At 41.2% G+C, this 24,506-nt stretch overlaps 1 protein-coding gene across 1 annotated transcript; it reads left to right on the forward strand.

The window, feature by feature from the left end:
• The first annotated feature begins 565 nt into the window (after window positions 1-565).
• On the forward strand, window positions 566-23,710 carry LOC112991026 (myosin-1B). Its single transcript, XM_026113194.2, has 39 exons — window positions 566-615; window positions 2,682-2,919; window positions 3,009-3,152; window positions 3,507-3,663; window positions 4,215-4,242; window positions 4,341-4,461; window positions 4,540-4,632; window positions 4,822-4,885; window positions 4,975-5,073; window positions 5,176-5,279; window positions 5,396-5,534; window positions 6,819-6,937; window positions 7,033-7,182; window positions 7,811-7,981; window positions 8,679-8,988; window positions 9,688-9,761; window positions 10,095-10,182; window positions 10,280-10,397; window positions 11,491-11,614; window positions 11,700-11,836; window positions 12,886-13,141; window positions 14,816-15,058; window positions 15,165-15,341; window positions 15,431-15,576; window positions 15,663-15,753; window positions 15,842-16,231; window positions 16,857-16,983; window positions 18,043-18,161; window positions 18,494-18,690; window positions 19,099-19,282; window positions 19,369-19,534; window positions 19,706-19,830; window positions 20,080-20,388; window positions 20,490-20,693; window positions 21,698-21,823; window positions 21,918-22,088; window positions 22,174-22,278; window positions 22,578-22,673; window positions 23,484-23,710. Exons 2-39 carry the CDS (start codon window positions 2,716-2,718, stop codon window positions 23,634-23,636), a joined length of 5,829 nt encoding a protein of 1,942 aa, XP_025968979.2. The 5' UTR covers window positions 566-615; window positions 2,682-2,715; the 3' UTR covers window positions 23,637-23,710.
• The last annotated feature ends 796 nt before the right edge of the window (window positions 23,711-24,506 follow it).

Raw genomic sequence — 24,506 nt, forward strand, 5'->3', positions numbered from 1 at the left:
ACAACCTCCTCCTTCCTCCAATACACTGGATTCTCCTCACTTTCTCTACTCAAGTCACCATCCCACAGATTACAGTGCCCACGCAGCCCCTTTCATCACCTTTAGCACAACCTCCTCCTTCCCCCCCTTCCCATCCTCTCTTGTCAAATTATTTGTAGGAGATGGATTCACAGACCTGTTATGTCTAATTATATCCATTCACCTCCAATATGAATGGGAATTCTGCTAGGAGCTGAGATTGCCAAAAATGTTTCGACCTAAGAAAGAGGAGGCGGCTGCTACGTATGCAGACCAGATCCTATAAAAGTCTCCTGGGATCAGTGTGTCTCGTCCTTCCTCAGAAACCTCTAAGGTAAGAATGTCAGAGGCTTTAGACTGGGGAGGTGGGGGATGGAGGGCAACTGGCCCTGCATTCCACAAGTACCACTGCCTTCATTCCATGGGAGACTGCGAGTGTCAGCTGGGATTTTCAATCTGCTCTCAAGGCATCTATGTTCTCAGGCTATAATTTTTTTCTGCGGAATTCTGTGCAGCAGTAATAAGGAAGTTCCTAATTCTATTTTACAGTACTGACCAGTTTCCAGTCTGCAAGACGTTCATCTGCTCTCACAAAAGGTAAGGTCCTGATTTATTCATTCTTTAGGGACAGAAAGAGATGCTCTATGGTAGGACTGCTACACAGGTGTGCTGGCAATCCCTGTATCCCTTATATTCATGTCCACTGTATAAATACAGTACAATATTTGGGCTGGATTGCCCACAACAGGCAAGATTCTCAAAGATTCTGGTCTTAGAAGTACTGACTACTATATTTTCCCCAGGATTCTCCCACAGGGATTTCCTACATTTCCAGATATTAGGTTGTAAGCTTAGAAAGAATGGCCAGGAGAAGAAAACCCCAGTTTCTAATTACTTGTCCACCAATGAAATATATTCTTGAACCAAACAATTATTCAATTTTTCCTTGTTCGTATCTATTATTTGTTCATATTAATTTTTCTAATATTTGGGCAATGAAATATTTCTCTTGAAATTATAAAATGTCAACAAGCTACCATGTTTAAAGAAGACAGTCAGCATGCTTTGAATAAGTGGATATGAGTTAGCATGACACTGATTTCAGAAAAATATCATGTAAAACTGCTAAGAGAATACAGTCCTCAAATACTTTAAAATGGCAATATTGTGTATCCAAATCAGTACCATTTTGGGAAATGCAGGGGTTTACACCTGCCATTATTTTTTTTTAAACAAAAAGGCAATATAAATTGACAGGAAGCTTTGTTAATGTAAGACTTCTGTGTATTCCTATAGGAATCTACTGTGCAAAAACAATGTTTTTGCAAATTTTAGGCAATGCTAAATCTGCTGGAGAAAGACTGGGTACATTTTACAAACTTACCTAATCAGTTTGTGAAATGGTCTCATTTGACCAATACATTTTAACACAACTAAGTGAAAGATCTTATAGATGGAAGCAAAACCATCAGTCACGCTTATAACAGGAGATTTTATCTGGTAAGCCAGTGACTTTTAGAATGCATTTGAGTTGACAACACCAAGTGTCTGTTATGAACTCAGACTTAGCTGGCTAAGAAGGCAAAGCAAGTTTTTCATGTATAAATGGTAAAATAGAGTGGAACGAGTCTTATAATGTACAAAGGCACTGTGATACTGTAACAGTATTTCAGTTAGGCTGGCCATATTTCAATAAGGAGGTCGATAAACAGGAATGGGTTCAGAAAATAGTTTAAAAAATATTCAAGGTTAAAAATATCTTCTGTGCAATGAAATTGAGCAAGTTAATTTCTTGAGGAAAAGCTAACAAAATATTTGGACTTCATCTAACTTTCCTCCATGGTTGAAAGTATCTGATGGAAATGAGCTTTTTAATTTATTAGGAAAAGCAACTCAAAATCCAAAAGGTAGATGATGAATCTAGATAAAATTAGGATAAAACCAAAGGATAAATTTGAAACAGTATTAATTTTGGAACAATATACCTAAATTACGGTGGTTTCACCACTGCATGAAACTTTGCAACTAAGACTTTACAGACTGGAAATAACAGATAGAGTTTCTGATTTGAAAAAGGAGTGAATGAATGCAAGATTACCCAGTATGTGGGTAGCAGAGAGTATAAATAATGTTTGCTAGCAGATGGATCTATAGAATAACTGAAAAACTTGACAATCTGGAGAATTTTATCCTGAAGGAATGTCTTTAATGAGAAGTGCTAATAATGTTAGCTCTCTGCATATCCAATGTACTGTGTCTCATCCAGTCTTTTATTGTAAACATATCTTATAGTTCTGAGAGGTGCTAAACACAACAGGCACAAGAAGGCTTTCATGATTCCAAAAAGCTGTAAAGTCCAGTGAAAGCAGTGTTTGGAATTCTGGAAAAGATCTGTTTATCCTGTTAATTAAACAAATGAAAAAAATGTGGAAAATATTCCTCTGAAAATGCAATAGTCCAGTGGACCTAGAGACCTGAATACATAAAATAGAAATAAAGGAATGAAAATTAAAGAATAGAGCTCTGAATCAGCACAGTAGAAAAATGATAGAAAGAACCAATTTGATCAGTTGATACATACATCAGAGAACAATGGAAATCTACTATTCTGTGTGACTGTTTCTCCATCAGACACTACTGTAATGTGTCTTCTACCCTCACAGATACTTGCTGCATTACTCCTAGTTAACTGCAGCCATGTCTACAGATGCTGAGATGGCCATCTTTGGGGAGGCAGCTCCTTACCTCCGAAAATCCGAAAAGGAGAGAATCGAGGCCCAGAACAAGCCTTTTGATGCCAAGACGTCGGTCTTTGTGGTACATGCTAAGGAATCCTATGTGAAAAGCAAAGTCCAGAGCAAAGAAGGAGGAAAGGTCACGGTCAAGACTGAAGGAGGAGAAGTGAGTAAAAAAATCAAGTCTTGAAAATATAATTTAATCCCACTCTGGGCTTTTAGCTGACACTTTTGGATCTCTCTTTTCCTTGACAGACTCTGACTGTGAAGGAAGATCAAGTCTTCTCCATGAACCCTCCTAAGTATGACAAAATTGAGGACATGGCCATGATGACCCACCTCCATGAACCTGCTGTGCTGTATAACCTCAAAGAGCGTTATGCAGCCTGGATGATCTATGTAAGCACTGACAGACAGAGAACGTTCTTGTTTGGGGGGTTGAAGACACCTTTCATTTTCTCTGAAGCGTTTTATGACTCTCGACCTTCTCTTCAAGCCAGTTTCCTCCTTTCTCTAACTCTTCTTTACATCTTCCATGTGTTCTCCCCTTGCTCCCTCCATCCTTACCCCCACCTTCATTCCCCCTTTTACCTTCTGCTGTCACACGTTACATCTCACACATTTTCTGATAGGTCATTCCTTCACTTTCATTTCTTTCATTGCCCTAGTCTCCCCAGAACATTATTCACTTCTGCCTTATCTGCAGCTCTCTTCAACTCTCCAAAACTAACATCCTGTCTCCCTTCCTCACAGACCTACTCGGGTCTCTTCTGCGTCACTGTCAACCCCTACAAGTGGCTGCCGGTGTACAACCCGGAGGTGGTGTTGGCCTACCGAGGCAAGAAGCGCCAGGAGGCCCCTCCCCACATCTTCTCCATCTCTGACAACGCGTATCAGTTCATGCTAACTGGTGAGTGCTTGGTATCCTTCACAGCAATCGAAACAAAAAAGCCCCAGACTCTTCTTACTGTGGAATGTGCCAAAGTAGCTAAGGACACCACAGAATTGTACAAGCCAAAATGAACCTGAAAGACACATGGACTCAGCACTGCATATTATTTACACCTTACTGTACCAAATTCTACACTCCCCACTGAAGGAACAGTGCTTGAGTAACACAATTGACTACCTTTTTGCACTGATGGGACAGAGTCATAATTTCATTTAACCCTATATTTTGCAGACAAGTAGGCAGTTCAGTTAGATTTTCTGAAGAGACCTTTGTGAAGGGCAAATAGATTAAAAAGTTGGTCTGAGGACCACGTGCATCCACAGTTCTGTGCATCCATTTGAGCTTATGTCCATTATTGCTGAGACCTCTAAGGGTGCAGCTGGAATTGGGTACTCTCTTCCAGGAGTCAGTGCTTAGACTTTCTGAGTAAGCCCCAACTTTATTTTCAGTCAGCTCAGCGTCTCTCAAGACAACTGCTAACAGTATCTTTTGTTCTGTCCCTTTCACAGATCGCGAGAATCAGTCAATCCTGATCACGTACGTACATTGCCTGCTCGGGGTCCTGCTGGGTTGCTCTGTGCCAGGGGACCTGCTGCCTGACCATACGTTCTCTGCTTCTCTCTCTGGCTTCACAGCGGAGAATCCGGTGCAGGGAAGACTGTGAACACGAAGCGTGTCATCCAGTACTTTGCAACAATTGCAGCTAGTGGGGATAAGAAGAAGGAGGAGCAGCCGCAGCAGGCAGGCAAAATGCAGGTGAGTTCCTAGCGGTAGCATCCTCCAGCTGTCAGCTGCTTTATGAGCTATATCATGACAATAAGATATGTGTCTTAGGGGACACTTGAGGATCAAATCATCAGTGCCAACCCACTGCTGGAAGCCTTTGGAAATGCCAAGACCGTGAGGAATGACAACTCCTCGCGCTTTGTGAGTTTTATCAAAATAATCTTTTTTTTTACAAATGCAAAAATATCTACATTCCTGCAATGGAAGTTAACAAAATACAGCTACTGTGAAGTTGAAAACCTGTTTGGAAGTACACAGAGGTGTTTCTAAAACAGAAAACACAGCAAAATCAATTCTGGATATCATCATCAGTTTTTTTCCCCCTTTAAGGGTAAATTCATCAGAATCCATTTTGGTGCCACAGGAAAACTGGCTTCTGCTGATATTGAAACATGTAAGAGACCTTCCTTGACTGCCTGCATTCCTTCCCACATTCCTTCCCTGGTGCACTGTTGTGCCTAACTGTTCTCTCTTCCTTTCCAGATCTGCTGGAGAAGTCCAGAGTCACTTTCCAGCTCAAGGCAGAAAGAAGCTACCACATATTTTATCAAATCATGTCCAACAAGAAGCCAGAGCTGATTGGTAGGAAAAACCCGTAATTCTGAATGTTGAGAAACATGTAAGAATGAATCCCTTCATATTCGGTTAAACAGAGCTCATGGATGTCCTTTCCTTTGTTTTCAGAAATGCTTCTGATTACAACCAATCCATATGATTTCCCATATGTAAGTCAAGGCGAGATCACTGTTCCCAGCATTGATGACCAGGAGGAGCTGATGGCCACAGATGTAAGTAGCGTGAAGGAATTAGCAGAAAGAGTAAAACTCACAAATGATGAAAGGTAAAAATCATTATACTCATACTACAATATTTTATCACATGACTTCATGGATTCCTTTGCCAGAGTGCCATTGACATCCTGGGTTTCACTGCTGATGAAAAAGTAGCCATTTACAAGCTGACGGGGGCTGTCATGCACTATGGAAACCTGAAATTTAAGCAGAAACAACGAGAGGAGCAGGCAGAACCGGATGGCACTGAAGGTACTCACAAAATACGCAGCTGAGCTCACTATAGTACAAGGAAGAACTGTGGCCTGAATCCTCACTTCTGCTTAGTAGGGGCTTACGGGCTAGAGAAATGTAATGGTAAGAGTGATCAGTATTATACTGACTGCTGTTGTATCCTACAGATCACTCTTCTGGTGAAGAAACGATGGAATGCAATACGCACTGATCCTTCATCTCCTAGCCCTGAGCATATTCCTTCCCCATCCTAAATGAACCAGATAGTCATCCATTTTCTCCACCCATTTTCATGTTTGTACACTCTGAGCTATATCATTGCATGAACAAAGCCAAAGGAAGAATTCTGGAAGACGAGTATAGCAAATAGAATTAGTGGACAATTTAATTATTAAAAGAAAAGAAAAACCTCTACAAAAGTAAAACAAAGCAGAAGTTCCAATTCTGTCCTTGTTTCATTCCTTGCTCTCTCTAGCAATAAATATACATAGACACAGCTAGTAGAAGCACCTCAAAATCAGCATCTGTATATACATATCTTTTAATGAGATTTGGTCCTCTCACATAAAAGGGCTTTGTAAACAGTACTCTCTATCATCTGCTCTCCATCATCTTTGCTATAAGAAGAGACAGGTGTCAAAATGGGAAGCGAGTGTAAACAGTAGTGTAGCAGTTGTACTTACTCGATACTAGAGATTCCCGTCAGCTATTCCTCCCTCCCCTCCCCTTCCCTCTCTCATCTCCCTTCCCCTTCCCCTTTCCTTTCCCCTTCCCCTTCCCCACATTTTATAAAGTGTATTTCTGTCCTGTGCATGGCTCCTACTTCTGTGAACTTTATCTATAAGGAGAACATGGTCCTAGTGTGAAAGTGATATGAAATAACCTGTTCATACTTTTGTCATAATAATCTTCCTTTCTCTCCAATGACAGTAGAGTTTCAGTGACTTCAATCAGCACAGTGTATTTTGCTACCAACAATTTTCCTTTTCTGTCTGTTCAGAAATTGTGACTTGGCAAAGAGACATGGTAATGGCAAATGAAACCAGAGTTTCATTTTGTCTGTTTAGCCACTTGTTTCTTTTTCAAAATTTGCACGCTCCTTTTAAGGATATTTTGGAAGAATTGCTACATTTACAAATCTCAAAATCAAATGAAAAAAATCAGTAAATCAAGAAAAAGTACAAAAATTTATTAGTATCTGACTTAAAGCATATGTGGCTTCTAGAGAAATAGTCTGAATTACTGCAAGATATTTCTACTGGCGAGCTAACACTTGATCCTGCTGTGTGTTTGTGAGTTCAGTTGCTGACAAGGCTGCCTACTTGATGGGTCTGAATTCAGCTGACCTGCTCAAAGCCCTGTGCTACCCCCGAGTCAAGGTTGGGAATGAATATGTGACCAAAGGTCAAACTGTGCAGCAGGTAAGAAATAAGTGATGATGGAAAACACATAGCTTGAATTAAACCCTTTGTACTGCCTCTTTTGCTCTGTATGATAACTATTCCCTTTGGTTTAGGTATACAATTCAGTGGGTGCCCTGGCAAAATCTGTCTTTGAGAAGATGTTCTTGTGGATGGTTGTTCGTATCAACCAACAGCTGGATACCAAGCAGCCTAGACAGTACTTCATTGGTGTTCTGGACATCGCTGGATTTGAAATCTTTGATGTAAGAGCAGGGTCTTCATACAAGTTTTTTCAAAGGGGCACTAAGAAACTGAAATATTTATTTTTATCATTATGGATCTTATTATTTACTGGATAATCCTGACAATCCTGTAGGAATGGCACTGCTTCTTTTGGTTCTCATAGCATTTATTAAGCCATGAGGGTGGCAGATTTTACAGACTTCTGTTGGGGCATGCAGAAATTAAAATTTCATTAAAAAGTCATATCAGAATGTTTAACAACTAGTGTGTAAAAAAACTGATATTGAGGAAATAAAAATTTGTCATCTTGAAGGAAGATTTCATTAATGCTGAGGTCAGATTCTGTCTGAGTGTTTGGGGCTAGATTGGCAGTGCAGGCAAATCCAAGCAGACCAACTGTCATGACTAACCTCTTGGTCTAAGCTCTGCAGCTGTTTCAGAGTTTAAAAATATGTTGGTAAGTCTTGGTCTGAAAGTGTAGCTATATTAGAGGATGGAATACCCCAGTCACCTGGCCAGTCCCATGAGTAGAAATTCAGGATTTCAATCACTGAGCCCTGAAAGAGTTGAAAGTAAAATCAACTAGAAGATGGAAAGTGTCCATGGAACAGAACTTTGCAGGTAAGTACATTTCTTTGTATTCTGCAGTTCAACAGCCTGGAGCAGCTGTGCATCAACTTCACCAATGAGAAACTGCAACAGTTTTTCAACCACCACATGTTTGTGCTGGAGCAAGAGGAGTACAAGAAGGAAGGAATTGATTGGGAGTTCATTGACTTTGGGATGGACCTGGCTGCCTGCATTGAGCTCATTGAGAAGGTTCTTGGGCCCTATACACTTCATAATTCTTTAGTTTTGAAAGGATTTTTTCTATACTCAAAATTTGACCATTCGAATGTGTGGCACTAACTACCTGATGCAGCACACTGCATGATTTTTTTGGCCTCTGAACAGCTCATGTACATTTTCATGTGTCCCTTCTGAGGTGGTGGTTAGCCCTTTGACTTATATCACTGCCTATGCAATTCTACAGAATGCATTTGATTCATGGGGCAAAAATCTCAGTCCTAGTCCCAATAATAAATCTATGTTAAAGTTCATACTGAAATGCATGGGTTTTATTAACGGATGCTGAGTGAGTCATTGCACTGAGCAACTTCTGATTTAATGACGTTTAAAGAATTGTTCTATCATGTTTCCAAAAAGTAGCATTTCAGAACTGTAAATTGTTTCTTCCTTACATCTAAATGCCGCTGATTTCATTCATTTTATTTTCCAGCTTCAACTAGCCCATACACAACAAATATCTACATGTTGTATCTTTATTACATTAAAAACTTGAAACTGATGCATGAGCTTAGTTTCATATAACTGATGGCATATTCACTAACAAAATGTCCTTTCTGTGTTTTTTTGGTAGCGTTTTTATTTATCTTCCCTATCTTTCTCAAATATGTATTATCTTTCCCCCTCATTTCCTCATTTTTTTTTCTTTCTGTGCTGCTATTTCTTCCAGCCTATGGGCATCTTCTCCATCCTGGAAGAGGAGTGCATGTTCCCCAAGGCAACTGACACCTCTTTCAAGAACAAGCTCTATGACCAGCATCTGGGCAAGTCTAATAATTTCCAGAAGCCCAAGCCCGGCAAAGGCAAAGTTGAGGCCCATTTCTCCCTGGTGCACTATGCTGGCACAGTGGACTACAACATCACTGGTTGGCTTGAGAAGAACAAGGACCCCCTGAATGAAACTGTTGTGGGGCTGTACCAGAAATCATCTCTGAAGACACTTGCCTTACTTTTTGCCTCTGTTGGCGGGGCAGAAGCAGGTGATTTCTTTGAAATCAGTTCTACTATAATGTACAGCAAAAAATTATTGCAATCATATTTTAAACTGTAAGATGTATATTTTCAAAAATCAATTTTGATAGTATTACTTTAACCATAGTGATTTACAAACATATCGGAAACATGCTTTTTATACAGAAAAAGTTTCTGAATATACATGATGAAATGTGTGTGAGCCCAGAACCCTGTCTACTTTTTGACACTCAGTCACCCAGTCTAATAGGTTTTCAGACTGGACTACAATATTAACACAGGCTACCTAATGTCACCAAATGATTTCTACAGTGAGGGGCTTTCCTATTAAATACGCAAGGAAAGGCTACTGAACCCAGCAACATGCTGCTAAATTTAGGCATACCCTTAGGTCTAACAATATATAAAGATTCTGATGTTGATGCATTTGCTTCACTTTTTAGTTAAGTTATTTAATTCCTTAATTATCTTCAGTGTGAAAAAGTTGCATTTTATTTCCTGTTTTCATTTTCTTAATTTCAGCTTGAAGTCATTAGATTTTGTCTGAAAAAACAAATCTCCCCTGGTAACTGTAAACACTGCAGGCATTTACAAATTTTTATCTTATTATTATATTTTTATTTTATAAGATGAATACATAAAGTTCTTCAAATCCTAACTGCATATTTTTGTTTTTCATTTCTTTTTTAAAAATTATTATTGTTTAGAGAGCGGTGGCAGTGGCAAGAAGGGTGGCAAGAAGAAGGGTTCTTCTTTCCAGACTGTGTCAGCTCTTTTCCGGGTACCGTGGACTAATCTTTATAAATTGTATTAAATTTATATATATTGTATATAAATTTATTGGGGGGGGGGGGAAGAAAATTTGGTTCCAGGCGATCAATTCAGCTTGATCTAATACACAAAACTGTTGTGTAACAGAAAGGGTAAGGAGTTGTGCTTCTTAATAAAGATGGATTCCCATTGAATCATTTGAAGTATTACTTTATCTGAATATCAGAACTGGCCAGAAGTCTGTTACTGTATCATAATCTTATTGCAGTGGTTTTACTCCATCTAATAATGAGATTGCAGAAGTATAATTTTTAAACACAAATCTTTGCTCTTGCTCTTACAGGAAAATTTAAACAAGCTGATGAGCAATCTGCGAAGTACACACCCCCATTTTGTGCGATGCCTCATTCCCAATGAAACAAAAACACCTGGTAAGAAGATGTTCAAGCTCAAAGATCTCTTACTGTGATGAATCTGTTCTTCTCTATGCAGTACAATGAAGTACCAATTCATGGTGTCATTCACTAGGGGCCATGGAGCATGAACTGGTGCTGCACCAGCTGCGGTGTAACGGTGTGCTGGAAGGGATCAGAATTTGCAGGAAAGGATTTCCCAGCAGAATCCTCTATGCAGACTTTAAACAAAGGTCAGACTCCACTTTTCCACCCTCCATCATAACCTTGCTGAATAATTTGCATTTCCTAATGACTTTAATTATTGTGGAAGCTATGGGAGGGGTTTATTGTACTTGTCCTTAGATATAAGAAAAGTCAGTTGTTCAGGTTAGTCTTCCACTTTCTTTCTCTAGCTAACAAGAAGAACAGGCATTTTCAGAGGGCAATAAATTATTCTTGTCCTTGATTCATCTTTTAGTATGGGACAAATCACCTTTTAATTAACTATCCTGAAATACAGTTGACTAGCTTAAAATTAGTTAACTTTCGGATAGCAAAGTTAGATGACTTGCAGCCATCAGCACTGAAATACAAAGAGAGAAACTAAAAGAGACTTCAGGCTAAAATGCTGGAAAACCAAATAAAACCAAAGGTTCTAGTTTCCTCATCTACTGGTTGAAAAGGGGAAGGAAAAGTGGGAAGAGGCAATCATGTCAGGAGATTTCGTAACCCTGTGCTTATCACAGAACTCAGTCAGTGGTGCTTCTGCCTCTGGAATTAAAGACGTCTAAGTCAAGTCTCCTCTACTGGGAAGGCTGGGAGGTCTAAGCTTCTAATTTTAGTTTCCAGCACTGTGGAGAAAGAATCTAGACCACAATGGAGGATTTACCATCATGAGAGGGACTAGAAAGTGGGAATCATGAAATTTGTTTATTCTGATATGTGGTATTATCAAAATCAGCTGAAAAATACGCCAGTGCTATACCCTGCCACTATTTCGGATGAAGAATTGCTTCTCATTCCCACATTTTGTTCTTGCTCATAGAGTTCTCATTTGGAGATAAGACATTAGCTAACAGGCTGTGCAAAATATATCAGCTGTTATCGCTGGAGATCAGTCTCTATTCTGTGTCAAGAACTGCTGAACTAAGGAAAGTGGAAGGTATTTCCTAAAAACATGTTTACCCATTAAAATGTCATTTCTAAACAATGGGAAAGAGTTCAGGCTATGCACCTTTTCAACTCTTGATCCTTCTGCAGAGAATGTCAACAATGGCATCAGCTGGCTGCAGGTTTGACTGAGCTTTCAGAAATCAGATCTTCATATTCTACCTCCTCCCACAGGTACAAGGTGCTTAATGCAAGTGCTATCCCAGAGGGACAGTTCATTGACAGCAAGAAGGCTTCTGAGAAGCTCCTTGGCTCCATTGATGTGGACCACACCCAGTACAAATTTGGTCATACCAAGGTACAAATATTCCTTGACTCACATGCTGTGTGTCTGTGCTTTGCACCACCTGACAGTGATGTGCTGCAATATTCCCTTTCTCAAGGTGTTCTTCAAAGCTGGGCTGCTGGGACTCCTGGAGGAGATGAGAGATGACAAGCTGGCACAGCTCATCACTCGCACACAAGCCATTTGTCGGGGGTACCTGATGAGAGTGGAGTTCAAGAAAATGATGGAGAGAAGGTTGATATTTACAGTATTTGGCCTGTTGAGCCAATCCTCATCACACACCAAAGACATGAACAAAAGTGAAGATGAGCTGCTTCTCACTGAACTTCCATTTATTTCTCATTAATTCAGTTTACCAGTATAAACTGGCACTAGAAGAAGGAGTATAAAACCCTGTTTTAGGAAAAAAGATGGCAATCTTCAACTTATATCTATAACAATATATCCAAAAATCAGATACCTAGTCTTAATTATTTTAGATTACCCTTAAAGGGGAGAAATGCACACTTCTAAAACCAAAGTATATCCTCTTCTCTTGGATAACAGTCATGAAATAGACCAAATCACCTTCTGGAGGTGTTCCCTTTCTTAAGCCATAAAAGTGAGATGAAACCATCCCTATGCCACACTAGGGAGTTTGGTTGAGAGATTTCTTAATAAGTTTTGAAACACCATGCTGTATTGAGCTTATCACCCTTTCTGGGAGATGGGCTTGTATTCTCAAGCACTGTGCTTTGCTAACACAGCTGGACCACTTTTCAGACCTGAGCTACTACATCCACCATGTGAATTCATTAGCTCTGTATCAGCTAACCTGCATTCTTTGAAGGAACCTTCATTGTACTGTCTGTACTTGCCTGATAAAGCATGTTTCTGTAGACAATGTATGAAAGTGGTGAAAATTTAGTGTAGGAGTGAATCTCAAAGAGTTTGATATGCGCATACTGAGAAGACTGAAAATATATGTTGACTTCCCTTAAGCTTTCTTAGAACTGATTAGGTGTTGACTCAATAATGCTTAGTTTTTACTTAGTATTTATTATATGAGTGAGCCCATTTCATCTCCTGGGGCTACCTGGATAATGAAATTCTGTTTAGAAATTGATAACATTTATAGAACCTGACATTTGAACTTATCTTTGAAAAAAATCACATAACTGCGTACACACGCACACATATACACACACACACGTATATATGTTCAACTATGTACAACCATTACATATATAGAACTGTATATATATATTCATATATATAGTTAGGCATATGTTTTAATGTTTCAGGGAATCCATCTTTTGCATCCAGTACAATGTTCGTTCATTCATGAACGTCAAGCATTGGCCCTGGATGAAGTTGTTCTTCAAGATCAAGCCCTTGCTGAAGAGTGCAGAATCAGAGAAGGAAATGGCCAACATGAAGGAAGAGTTTGAGAAAACCAAGGAAGAGCTTGCAAAGTCTGAGGCAAAGAGGAAGGAGCTGGAGGAGAAAATGGTGTCCCTCCTGCAGGAGAAGAATGACCTGCAGCTCCAAGTGCAGGCTGTAAGCATTGCTAATGTTTTTGACTCATTATGCCCTGTGTGAAATAATCCCAAGTGTCCCAGTAAGAGACATCTTATCCCAAAAGAGTATTTATTTAAACACCACATATATAATTTAGAAAATACAAAAGAAAACCACACCGAAAAGCCAAGGTGAAATGTATAAATATAAACAAATCTGCAAACAGCAAACAGCTGTTTTAACAGCTAATCCCTTATGCTTTTAAATCAAGGGTGAGCAATCAATTTCCAATTGGTAAATTGTATAGCTTGCAGTATTATATTTTTAATTATACATGGCAACTTACAGTAGTAATCATGATATCTTTATACAATCTTATTTACTGTATAATTTGGATATATTATCATCTGATCAGTGGACATAGTCTGGCAGTCCTATTAACACTTTGATTTGGAGAATCACATATAAATTCATGTGGAGTAAGAGGGGCTGAGAGTGGAAAGCAGTTCTCTAGCATTTCTAGGGAAAAACAGTGATGAAAGTGGAGGCATCTTCTTTTCTCCTGGAGATAAAATGGGGGCAACAAGGATCCCCTTAGAACTATCCTCACTAGTAAGGATTAGGATTTATCTGACCTGCTTTTGATCTCTGTAATACAAATGTCTCTATCTGAGTTAGTAACCTTAGGTTCTTCTCATATTCAGCAAAAAGAAACATGACCTTTGAAAATATGATAAAATTCTTTCAAAAAAAAGACATTTTTTAAGGTCAAATGGACTGTACTTTAAAAACACATCTTTCACTGATCAAGAAGACAGCCTAAAGTGATTTGTTTGGTTGTAGATAGTTACAAGGCAGATACCTAAAGGCAGATAAGATGAACTTGAAACCAGCTGATTGCTCAGCCATACAAAGTCTTTTGACCAGGATGGTAAATCTGCTCTTTGCTAAAACCATATGGAAAAGAACTAGCAGTACGTGGAGAATAATGGTTAGTTCTCCAATTTCAAAGTTTGCATCTTAGGATGTCTGTAAATTCAGGCAATTGATAATGCACTGGCAAAACACCAGTCTTTCCAAACTGTTTTTATTCACCGCAAAGGCTATATAGCTGCCTGGTCAATGGCTGCCTTTGAGGCAGGATCTTAATGCAACACACTGGGGTATAAACTAAAGACTTTCATTAAAGATGAGTTCATGCTCAGTAGATCATGTTGTGATAGTTGCAATAAGCATTTCTCTGTAGAATATTGGAATATATAGCTCTCAGGTTTTAGACTTTGGTTGTTAAAAAATCTGTTTACATGGACTCCCAATAACTTCTATGCCAGTCTACAGTCCAGTGAAATCCAGCATTAATAAAAAGATGAAAAAATACAAGGCATATACTGCCATGTCTATTTTCAGGCACTATCTTCAAAGTAAAGTTATTCTTGAGTTGCATGAACAGCAAAAAAGCTTAAAAACACAAAACTGCTCAGAGTCTACATTTACAGTGTGATGCTTAAAAATATAAATACCTTCAACTTCAGGGCTAGAGACATTCCAAAACAAGTAGATACTCCTGTGATTAGTTTTAACTAAAAGTGTCATTGGAAAGCTACCTTGAAAACAGTAATTCCTTCTTTGACAATCAGGAGGAAAAATAATTATGAGCAAGACATAAGAAGAACAGAATTATGTAAAGCATTCTATTAAATGTATCTTGTGTAGGAAGCTGATGGTTTGGCTGATGCTGAGGAAAGATGTGACCAGCTGATCAAAACCAAAATCCAGCTCGAGGCTAAAATCAAGGAGCTGACAGAGAGAGCAGAAGATGAAGAAGAGATGAACGCTGAGCTGACAGCCAAGAAGAGGAAACTGGAGGACGAATGCTCAGAGCTGAAGAAAGATATTGATGACCTGGAATTAACGCTGGCTAAGGTGGAGAAGGAAAAGCATGCCACTGAGAACAAGGTACAACAGAGAACTTGTCACTCACACTCCACAAATCAATGCTGTGCTGGTACAGCACCTTTGTAGCTACTTCCTTTAACTACCACCTGCTCCCTTCTTCTCACAGGTCAAAAACCTCACTGAGGAGATGGCAGCCCTGGATGAGACCATTGCCAAGCTGACAAAAGAGAAGAAAGCCCTCCAAGAGGCCCACCAGCAGACCCTGGATGACCTGCAGGCAGAAGAGGACAAAGTCAATACGCTGACCAAAGCTAAAACCAAGCTGGAGCAGCAAGTGGACGATGTAAGCACACACACACACAGTCAGCAAGAACAGGACAGTTATTCAGGTAGACCTGGCTGGCAGAGCACTCATGATCTTGTTCTGTTTAGCTTGAAGGGTCCCTGGAGCAAGAGAAGAAACTGCGCATGGACCTTGAGAGAGCCAAGAGGAAACTCGAGGGAGACTTGAAGCTGGCCCATGAATCTACAATGGACTTGGAAAATGATAAGCAGCAGCTGGATGAGAAACTGAAGAAGTAAGTGTGGTTGTGGGGCACCTTTGTGTTGTGCAGGTTCACCCTTGTTTTTGTTTGGGCACTAACACAGTTTGCTTTGTGCAAAGGAAAGACTTTGAAATCAGCCAAATCCAGAGCAAAATTGAGGACGAGCAAGCCCTGGGCATGCAATCCCAGAAGAAGATCAAGGAGCTGCAGGCAAGTTTTTGTTCCTTCCCCTCTCTCACACCAACAGAGGTCAGGTAGGAGCAGGGCATGGGTGTGAACAGTGCCTAATGTTCCCCAGGCCCGTATTGAGGAACTGGAGGAGGAAATTGAGGCAGAACGTGCCTCTCGGGCCAAAGCAGAGAAGCAAAGAGCAGACCTCTCCAGGGAGCTAGAGGAGATCAGTGAGCGCCTGGAAGAAGCCGGGGGGGCTACGGCAGCTCAGATCGAGATGAACAAGAAGCGCGAGGCAGAATTTCAGAAGATGCGGCGGGACCTCGAAGAGGCCACTCTGCAGCATGAAGCCACAGCTGCTGCCCTGCGGAAGAAGCATGCGGACAGCACAGCCGAGCTTGGGGAGCAAATAGACAACCTTCAGCGCGTCAAGCAGAAGCTGGAGAAGGAGAAGAGTGAGCTGAAGATGGAGATTGATGACTTGGCCAGTAACATGGAGTCAGTCTCCAAAGCTAAGGTACTGCAATATTTCTTCAGAGCAATTTGAACTTCATGAAGTATTCATATTTTAATATATTTAAATTAATCACATTTTAAAATAAAGAGTTACACTTTCCAATGTTTTTTCCTGTTTCAGTGTTAGTACAATACTATGTGGGTGTGTTTGGTGAAAGCTATACCTGAAGAACCTAGCCTACGGAACTAATAGAGCTTGCATTGTTTGGTTCAGAATATTATATGATAATGAAACATACTGAAGTTATCAGTTTTTCAGTTTCTTCTAAAATAGAAATTACTTCAGTTCTACCCTTTCCTTCTTCCTTCCTATTGTTCTTTTCCTCCTTTAAATACTTTAATGGTATAATCAGTAAGTGCCAAACAGAAATTTTAAAAAGTTCCCCATGATACAGCATGCCAGCATCCATTTTCTCTATTTCAAAAACTAGGTGTGAACACTACTTAATTATGCAAATATAAAAATTAGGGATTGAAATTTTATAGTAAGACACATCAGTCTTCTGAGACATTTGACTTGCATATTCCTAAATCATTGGCTTTTTATTTTTTTCTCATTCTTAGTACCTCTAAGTATTGAACAACCAATCATTTAGCATTTTTCATTCTATTCTTTATGCACATAGGCCAACCTGGAGAAGATGTGTCGCACTCTGGAAGATCAGCTAAGTGAGATTAAGGCAAAGGAGGAGGAGCACCAGTGCACAATTAATGACATGAGTGCTCAGAGAGCACGGCTACAAACAGAGGCTGGTAAGATATTTATGTTTTTCAAGAGAACAATTTAAATGACATGGAGCTAAAAAAGACCTGGGATCAAAAAGGAGTCAAAAAGACCTGGGGGTCCTGGAATACAAGTTGAACATGAGCCAGAAGTGTGCCCTCGCAGCAAAAAAGCCAAGAGCATTTTGGACTGCATTTGGAAGAGTGTTAACAGCAGGCTGAGGAAGGTTATCCTTCCCCTCTACTCACTGCTGGTGAGACCACCAGCAGCTGGAGTGCTGTATCCAATTTTGAGTGCCCCACTACAAAAGAGACATAGGTCTACCGGAGTGAGCACAGCACAGGGCCACAAAGATGAAGAAGAGGTTGGAGCATCTATTCTAATCCCAACTGAGAGACCTGGGATTGTTTAGGCTAGAAAAAAGAAGACCCAGGGGGTACCTTATCAATGTGTATAAATACATGATGGGAGGGAGTAAAGAAGATAGAGCCAAACTCTTCTCAGTAGTATCCACTGACAGGACAAGAGGCAATGGGCACAAACTGAAATATAGGAAATCCCATTTAAACATAAGAAAAAAAAAATTACTGTAAGGGTGGTCAAACACTGGAACAGGTAGCCCAAAGAGGCTGTTGAATCCGTGTCCTTGGTGATATTCAAAACACAACTGGACACAGTCCTGGGCAACCTCCTCTAGCTGACCCAGCTTTGAATAAGGAGGTTGGACTAGATGATCTCCAGAGGTGACTTTCAACCTCAACAGTCTTGTGATTCTATGAAATGCAATACCTAGGCACATGCACCATGTGGTACTCATGCTGTAACCTTGATGTTTCAGGAAACCACTGAACTTCGTGCAAACTTGCAGTATGATTGCTCAGATATCAAAAAAAGTGGCATGATATTTGTCATTCCCTGCCTCTAAGATGAAATTCTCCAGCATACTTAGAGGGTATCAATGGGTATCACTGACTAAGATACAGTAAACGAAAAAAAATTAAAATACTTCTCGTGGGCATTTTGTTACTAAGGTTATCACCTTTAAATCAGTGATATAGAGGTTCTCTTACTTATTTGGACCTTTTCAGGTGAATATTCGCGCCAGGTGGAGGAGAAAGATGCTCTGATTTCTCAGCTGTCAAGAGGCAAGCAGGCATTCACCCAACAGATTGAGGAACTCAAGAGGCATTTAGAGGAAGAAATAAAGGTGAGGATGCTTTCCAAAATCTGTCCTTGGGGCACTATTCCTCCTGCCTAAGTGATGCCTCAGCCACTGAAATATGGCATTCCAGAACCACCACAAGGAGAGGGAGGAAAAGGCCCACTTAGGTAATCCAGTGCAAGCCTCCTCGTGGTGGCTTTGCTCCCTCTTCCCTCCAGTCTATCCATTAATTCTTTTGCAAGTTCCCAGCTCTTCCTTTCTCATCCAGTGGGCTGTCGTCATTCCCAGAGGAGAATAATCCAGTGCCTCATAACATTTCAGTCAGGGGATTTCCCAGGATACAGCTGCTCCTTGTCTCAATCCCATTGTCCCCCCAGGCCAAGAACGCCCTGGCCCACGCCTTGCAATCTGCACGCCATGACTGTGACTTGCTCCGGGAGCAATACGAAGAGGAGCAGGAAGCCAAGGGTGAGCTGCAGCGCTCCCTGTCCAAGGCCAACAGTGAAGTGGCCCAGTGGAGAACCAAATACGAGACGGACGCCATTCAGCGCACGGAGGAACTGGAGGAGGCCAAGTATGTGGGGAAGATGGGGAAGGCTAACAGAGCCTAATGGGGAAGGCGGAAGAGACTACTGAGATATGGTCAGGAAGAAGCCAATGCTGTGCTTTGGGGTGGGGTGGCAGGAAGAGGGAAAACATATCTCACAGACGATGTGGGCTGGCAAAAGCAACAAAGCCCATGAGACAGAGGATGGCAGAGAGAGGCCATGTAGGGTGTGCGCAGAGGGCAGAGGCATTGCTAGAGCCTCCTGGGAATCAGACCTGGGAATATGATGACTGGCTGGGAGAGGTCCTGCGCTGTGTGTGAATGGGGATCTCACACTGCCAAGTGGCCAAGCGTCCTGCTGTGAAAAACACACCAGCTGCACACCACAGGCTCCCCTACGCTTCCTCACCGGGAGCTGTGCTTGCCACCTCCCAGGAAGAAGCTGGCACAGCGTCTGCAGGAAGCGGAGGAACACGTCGAAGCTGTGAACTCCAAATGTGCTTCCCTGGAAAAGACAAAGCAGCGGCTGCAGAATGAAGTGGAGGACCTGATGATTGACGTGGAAAGATCAAATGCTGCTTGCGCAGCTCTGGACAAGAAGCAGAAGAATTTCGACAAGGTAACCTGGCCTCCAGCCTCGTGGTCTGGGGACAGAGCATCCCCTCGTGACTGCCACGCCCATACTCAGGCCCTCTTGCTCTTCAGATCCTGGCAGAGTGGAAGCAGAAGTATGAGGAAACGCAGGCTGAGCTGGAAGCCTCCCAGAAGGAGTCTCGCTCTCTCAGCACAGAGCTGTTTAAGATGAAGAATGCCTATGAGGAGTCCTTGGACCACCTGGAAACGCTGAAGCGGGAGAACAAGAACTTGCAGCGTAAGTCCCGGGCGCTCTGCTCCTCACAGGGCTTTCTTGCAAACTTCTCGATCCACCACACCAAATGGCTCTGTGCCCGCAGTACTGCGAGGGTGCGTGTCACCTTCCTGTGGCAGGGCCTTTCCCCTCCTGCTCAGTGCCTGACCCTGCCACTTGTCTCTGTCCCTACAGAGGAGATTGCTGACCTCACGGAGCAGATTGCGGAGGGAGGAAAGGCCATTCATGAGCTGGAGAAAGTGAAGAAGCAGATTGAGCAGGAGAAATCTGAAATCCAGGCTGCTCTGGAGGAAGCTGAGGTACACGGCATTATTTATTGATCTCTTAAAAGTCTTGGACATGTATCTCATTATAAACACTGTGAAATTATTCCCACAGACAAAAGGAAAAGAGATTGTGTAGGAAAGTGTAAAGATATTATCTGAAATATGACATTCCTCTCTACTTGCTGTAATGAAGATTACTGTCTCAATTGCTATGATATTTAAAGTTTAATGTTCAACATTTGTCATGTAACAAATACTGAGTTCTCATTCATTCTTGTTCAGGCCTCCCTGGAACATGAAGAGGGGAAGATTGTTCGCATCCAACTTGAGTTGAATCAGGTCAAGTCTGAAGTTGACCGGAAGACAGCAGAGAAAGATGAGGAAATCGACCAGCTGAAGAGAAACCATCTCCGAGTTGTGGAGTCCATGCAGAGCACCCTGGATGCTGAGATCAGGAGCAGGAATGATGCCCTGAGGCTGAAGAAGAAGATGGAGGGAGACCTGAATGAAATAGAGATCCAGCTGAGCCATGCCAACCGTCAGGCAGCAGAGGCACAAAAGAATCTAAGAAACACACAGGCAGTGCTCAAGGTCCATTGAACAAAAGATGCACGTGGAGAAATGGCTTAGCCGACATTTTCATTGCCAAAGGGCTCTGAGCCAGCTTATAATTTCTCTCACTTGCTCTGCAGGATACCCAGATACACTTGGACGATGCTCTCAGGACACAGGAGGACCTGAAGGAGCAGGTGGCCATGGCGGAGCGCAGAGCAAATATTATGCAGGCTGAAATTGAGGAGCTACGGGCAGCCCTGGAACAGACAGAGAGGGGAAGAAAGGTGGCTGAGCAGGAGCTGCTGGATGCAAGTGAGCGTGTGCAGCTCCTTCATACCCAGGTGAGGTGGCTTGGTGAGAAATGTCAGTACTGGTTAGTAGGAGAACATTCTATACGGTTTACTCCAGTCAGTGCTAGAGGCTCGGCTTGGAAGACAAGATTAACATTTTCTGAAGTAAACATCATGATACTAAAAGAGATATTTGTTGAAAATTTTGGTATCCTAATTCTGTGCTGAATTTCAGCAGTATGATGATGATGAAGGTTGGTGAGCATCCAAACTAGCAAACATAGGGGTGCTTTTGAACTCCCAGGTCTGGGTGTATGTGCTGCCTATGTTCCCAGGTTGTACTGGACACAACTCAGGCTTCTACCATCTTTGCATCCTAGCTTAATCTCCAGCTTACTCGACACTTAGTCGCAGGACCAGATTTGATTAGTGGCATCCCCCAAATAGTCTGCAATCTGAGCAGTCAGGGACTAAAACTCTGAAAGTACAGCAGCATTCATTCCTTTGTCATTGCAGATATAGCGTCAGAGAAGTCTCATATTCCTTTAAAAATGTGCTTCCTTTAAAAATGTGCTCAAGAGAGTGGAGATGAATTCCTGAATCTGAAGTGGCTACATGTCATAACAGTCACCTAACAGTCAAGTGTCTAGATCTATGGAAAGTGTGTGGTTTCACCTAACAAAAACATTCTGGAAGCAATCCATCCCATCTATATTACAAACTTTTTTCAGTATAGTAAGTGTGAATTAGTCCTTCCTTCTTTACGCTAAACAGAAAGCATTTCTCTAATTGCCCTCACTATTTTTATTCCTTTCCTTAGCCAGTCTCTGTTGATGAGATTTGTCATAGCTTAAGGGAAAAGTACTCCCTCTCAGATTAATGGCATTAATTGTTGGAGAAATAAAGTATTGCTACCCAATGATAATAAAATTTACAGAAAAATTCGTGGTATGGATTTTTCACAGAATTATATCTGAAATAACTCAAATTTGTGTAACATTCTTAATTTGACATTATGAACTAACAAACACAAAGATGTGATGCTCTTTGCACAGAACACCAGTTTGATCAACACCAAGAAGAAGCTGGAATTGGATATTTCCCAAATTCAGAGTGAAATGGAGGAGACAATCCAGGAAGCCCGCAATGCTGAAGAGAAGGCCAAGAAGGCCATCACAGATGTGAGCTGGGGGCTCCTTTCATGGATGGTGGTGGATGGATTCTGCCCCAACATGTCTCCTGCCCCAAACTGGCACCTGTTCCTTTGCTCTCCAGGCGGCCATGATGGCAGAAGAGCTGAAGAAGGAGCAGGACACCAGCGCCCACCTGGAGAGGATGAAGAAGAACCTGGAGCAGACGGTGAAGGACTTGCAGCACCGCCTGGATGAGGCTGAGCAGCTGGCACTGAAAGGAGGCAAGAAGCAAATCCAGAAGCTGGAGGCCAGGGTGCGTAGGGCTGGTATTTGTGCATCAGGGAGCACGTCCCATGGGGAGCCACAGAAAAGCTCCAAGGATGGGCTTCTCCTTGCAGGTGCGGGAGCTGGAAGGGGAGGTTGATGCTGAGCAGAAGCGCAGCGCTGAAGCCGTGAAGGGTGTGCGCAAATACGAGAGGAGGGTGAAGGAGCTGACCTACCAGGTAAGGCAGGAATCCTCATCGTACTGAGGCCCTTCACACAGAAAGCGAAAATGTAGCCCCGGGCTTAGGGATTTTTTTCTGTCCTTCTCAGTCAGTTACACAGTTAGCAAGTTGACAGTGAGGAATCAGAGAACATAAGAAGAAATTGCTTTTCCTGTCATGTTAAAGGATCAAACTTATCACCTCTGTTCTACTGGGCATCAATACCCTACAAGGAATGTTACTCTCTCTATTTCATGTACAGGGTATTTAAAGAGGAAGGGCAAAGAAGTGTTTCTCTTGCTTGTCGTTCTCTTTAGTCTGAGGAAGACAGGAAGAATGTTCTTAGGCTCCAGGACCTGGTGGACAAGCTGCAAATGAAAGTGAAATCCTACAAGAGACAAGCTGAGGAGGCTGTAAGTATTGCTGTGAGCCAGGTCAGACTTCTTCTGGCAGGGGTGGAATTCTGTGTTGGTGTTTTCCTCTGCCCAGCTCTGTTCGAACCCTTGACTTTTTTGTCATCTTCTGACTATGCTTTACAGAACAGCTCAGTGACGCAGAGAATACATTTTCTCCAACCATTGTTGAATCAAGTAGGGAAGGCTCAGAACATCTGTGGGAGCTGGTGTCTCCTTCCTTTCTTTCACTTCCTTTATTTCATATCTATTTTACTCTTAGAGAAAGAGCATTGCCTTCAAATGTTGTAAAACAATTTTATGAGAGTAAATAACTAGGAAGTGATTTAATGGAAATAACTGTAATTATATATAATTATTGAATATTTTTAAAGAGCTTCAGCACTTCATACTCAGGAGAGGATTTCTGTCATGTATTGTTAAACATCTAAACACTTGGCATCTATTTAATGTATTTGTTTGGATTCCCTGTAGAAGTATTGGAGAGGAGTACCTGCTAACCTGCACTCTTTGATTTTTTTTCACTATGCAAAGACAAAATACCACAGCATGTCCAGTGTAGTGTTACAGTAAGAACAAATTATTCAAAAACATTCAAAAACCTATTTAAAATTAGTTTTAATGATCCTTCTAAAGTAGAAACCAGCAAAGATTTGATCATCTTCATTTAGTTTCCAGATACACTGAGCATGATAAGTGGCATTCTGGATCTTCACGTTCCATTTTTAAATCTCATGTACATCAACCCAGTGTAGGAAAACTGGAACTGATACAGCTTTTTGGTTTTCATGAATCTCTTCCTATCCCCAGGAGGAGCTTTCCAATGCCAATCTCACAAAGTTTCGCAAGATCCAGCATGAGCTGGAGGAAGCCGAGGAGCGGGCTGACATTGCAGAGTCACAGGTCAACAAGCTCCGAGCAAAAAGCCGGGAAATTGGCAAGAAGACCGAAAGTGAAGAGTAAACGCCTCCAGTAGTGCAAAGTGAATGAGAAATTGCACAAAATGTGAAATTCTATCACTTTGATTTGTAATTACTGTTTAGTTCTTCATCAATCTCTAGATAATTAATGTCTAAATAATAAAAATTGTAGAGATCTTTCAATAGAAATAATGAGAAGTAACTGCTGTATTTTCATCATTATCCTGAATTCTTATTAACATTTACATTTTTTCCTCCTTACTTAAATTAGTTAAATCAAAAATCTTTCCTCAGATATTTTCAAAGTGTTTGGGCCAATGTTTAAGCGGTTTAATCAGGCCTGTTTCATTGTCACCATAGGATTTCACCTGGGAGTTCCTCAAGGGAGAAAATTGTTATTTCTGTGCAACTGAATGTAGTCAATCTTCATAACCTGTCCTTTAGGAAGACACTAGATTTTTAACTCAAAAGTTCCAGCTAAAGAATAAGAATTTTTTACAATTTCTAGTAATCCATTCTAATCATTCATTATTCTACTAAATTATGTATCTCATTTGCAACTGGTCTTTTTTCAGGTTAAATGTCTTCAATCCTGTCTGCCTTTTTGAAATAGAATTTTGAGGATGTCTAACTTTGAAATGAGATCTGCTGCTAGTTTTTGTTCAGGAAAGTGATGGGGAAAACAACATTCCAAGTGCAGCAAAACCAGTTGTCTCATGTAGTCCTTCAGTGCCTATATTCTGTTCCTGAAACTCCCCTGGATCTTCTAAGATGGCTAGGCAGGCATTGAGCTCCAAGGTAATCCAAATAACTTCGCCTAGCTTGGCATCACTCAAAATGCAGGTTTTCATACAGCATAGACTACAGCACATATCATAAATTCCATGGTAACCTTTCTGAAAAACAAGAACGA

This window comes from Dromaius novaehollandiae, chromosome 18 (genome assembly GCF_036370855.1).
Source record: "Dromaius novaehollandiae isolate bDroNov1 chromosome 18, bDroNov1.hap1, whole genome shotgun sequence".
Classification (NCBI taxonomy): domain Eukaryota; kingdom Metazoa; phylum Chordata; class Aves; order Casuariiformes; family Dromaiidae; genus Dromaius; species Dromaius novaehollandiae.

What these genes read in the sequence shown, in the direction of transcription:
- LOC112991026 (XM_026113194.2), top strand. Translation starts at nt 2,716, where the DNA reads ATGTCTACAGATGCTGAGATGGCCATCTTTGGGGAGGCAGCTCCTTAC. An exon ending in AGCAGAAGAATTTCGACAAG is followed by an intron (nt 19,283 to 19,368) that starts GTAACCTGGCCT and finishes CTTGCTCTTCAG; the next exon opens with ATCCTGGCAGAGTGGAAGCA. An exon ending in TGCAGCTCCTTCATACCCAG is followed by an intron (nt 20,694 to 21,697) that starts GTGAGGTGGCTT and finishes CTCTTTGCACAG; the next exon opens with AACACCAGTTTGATCAACAC.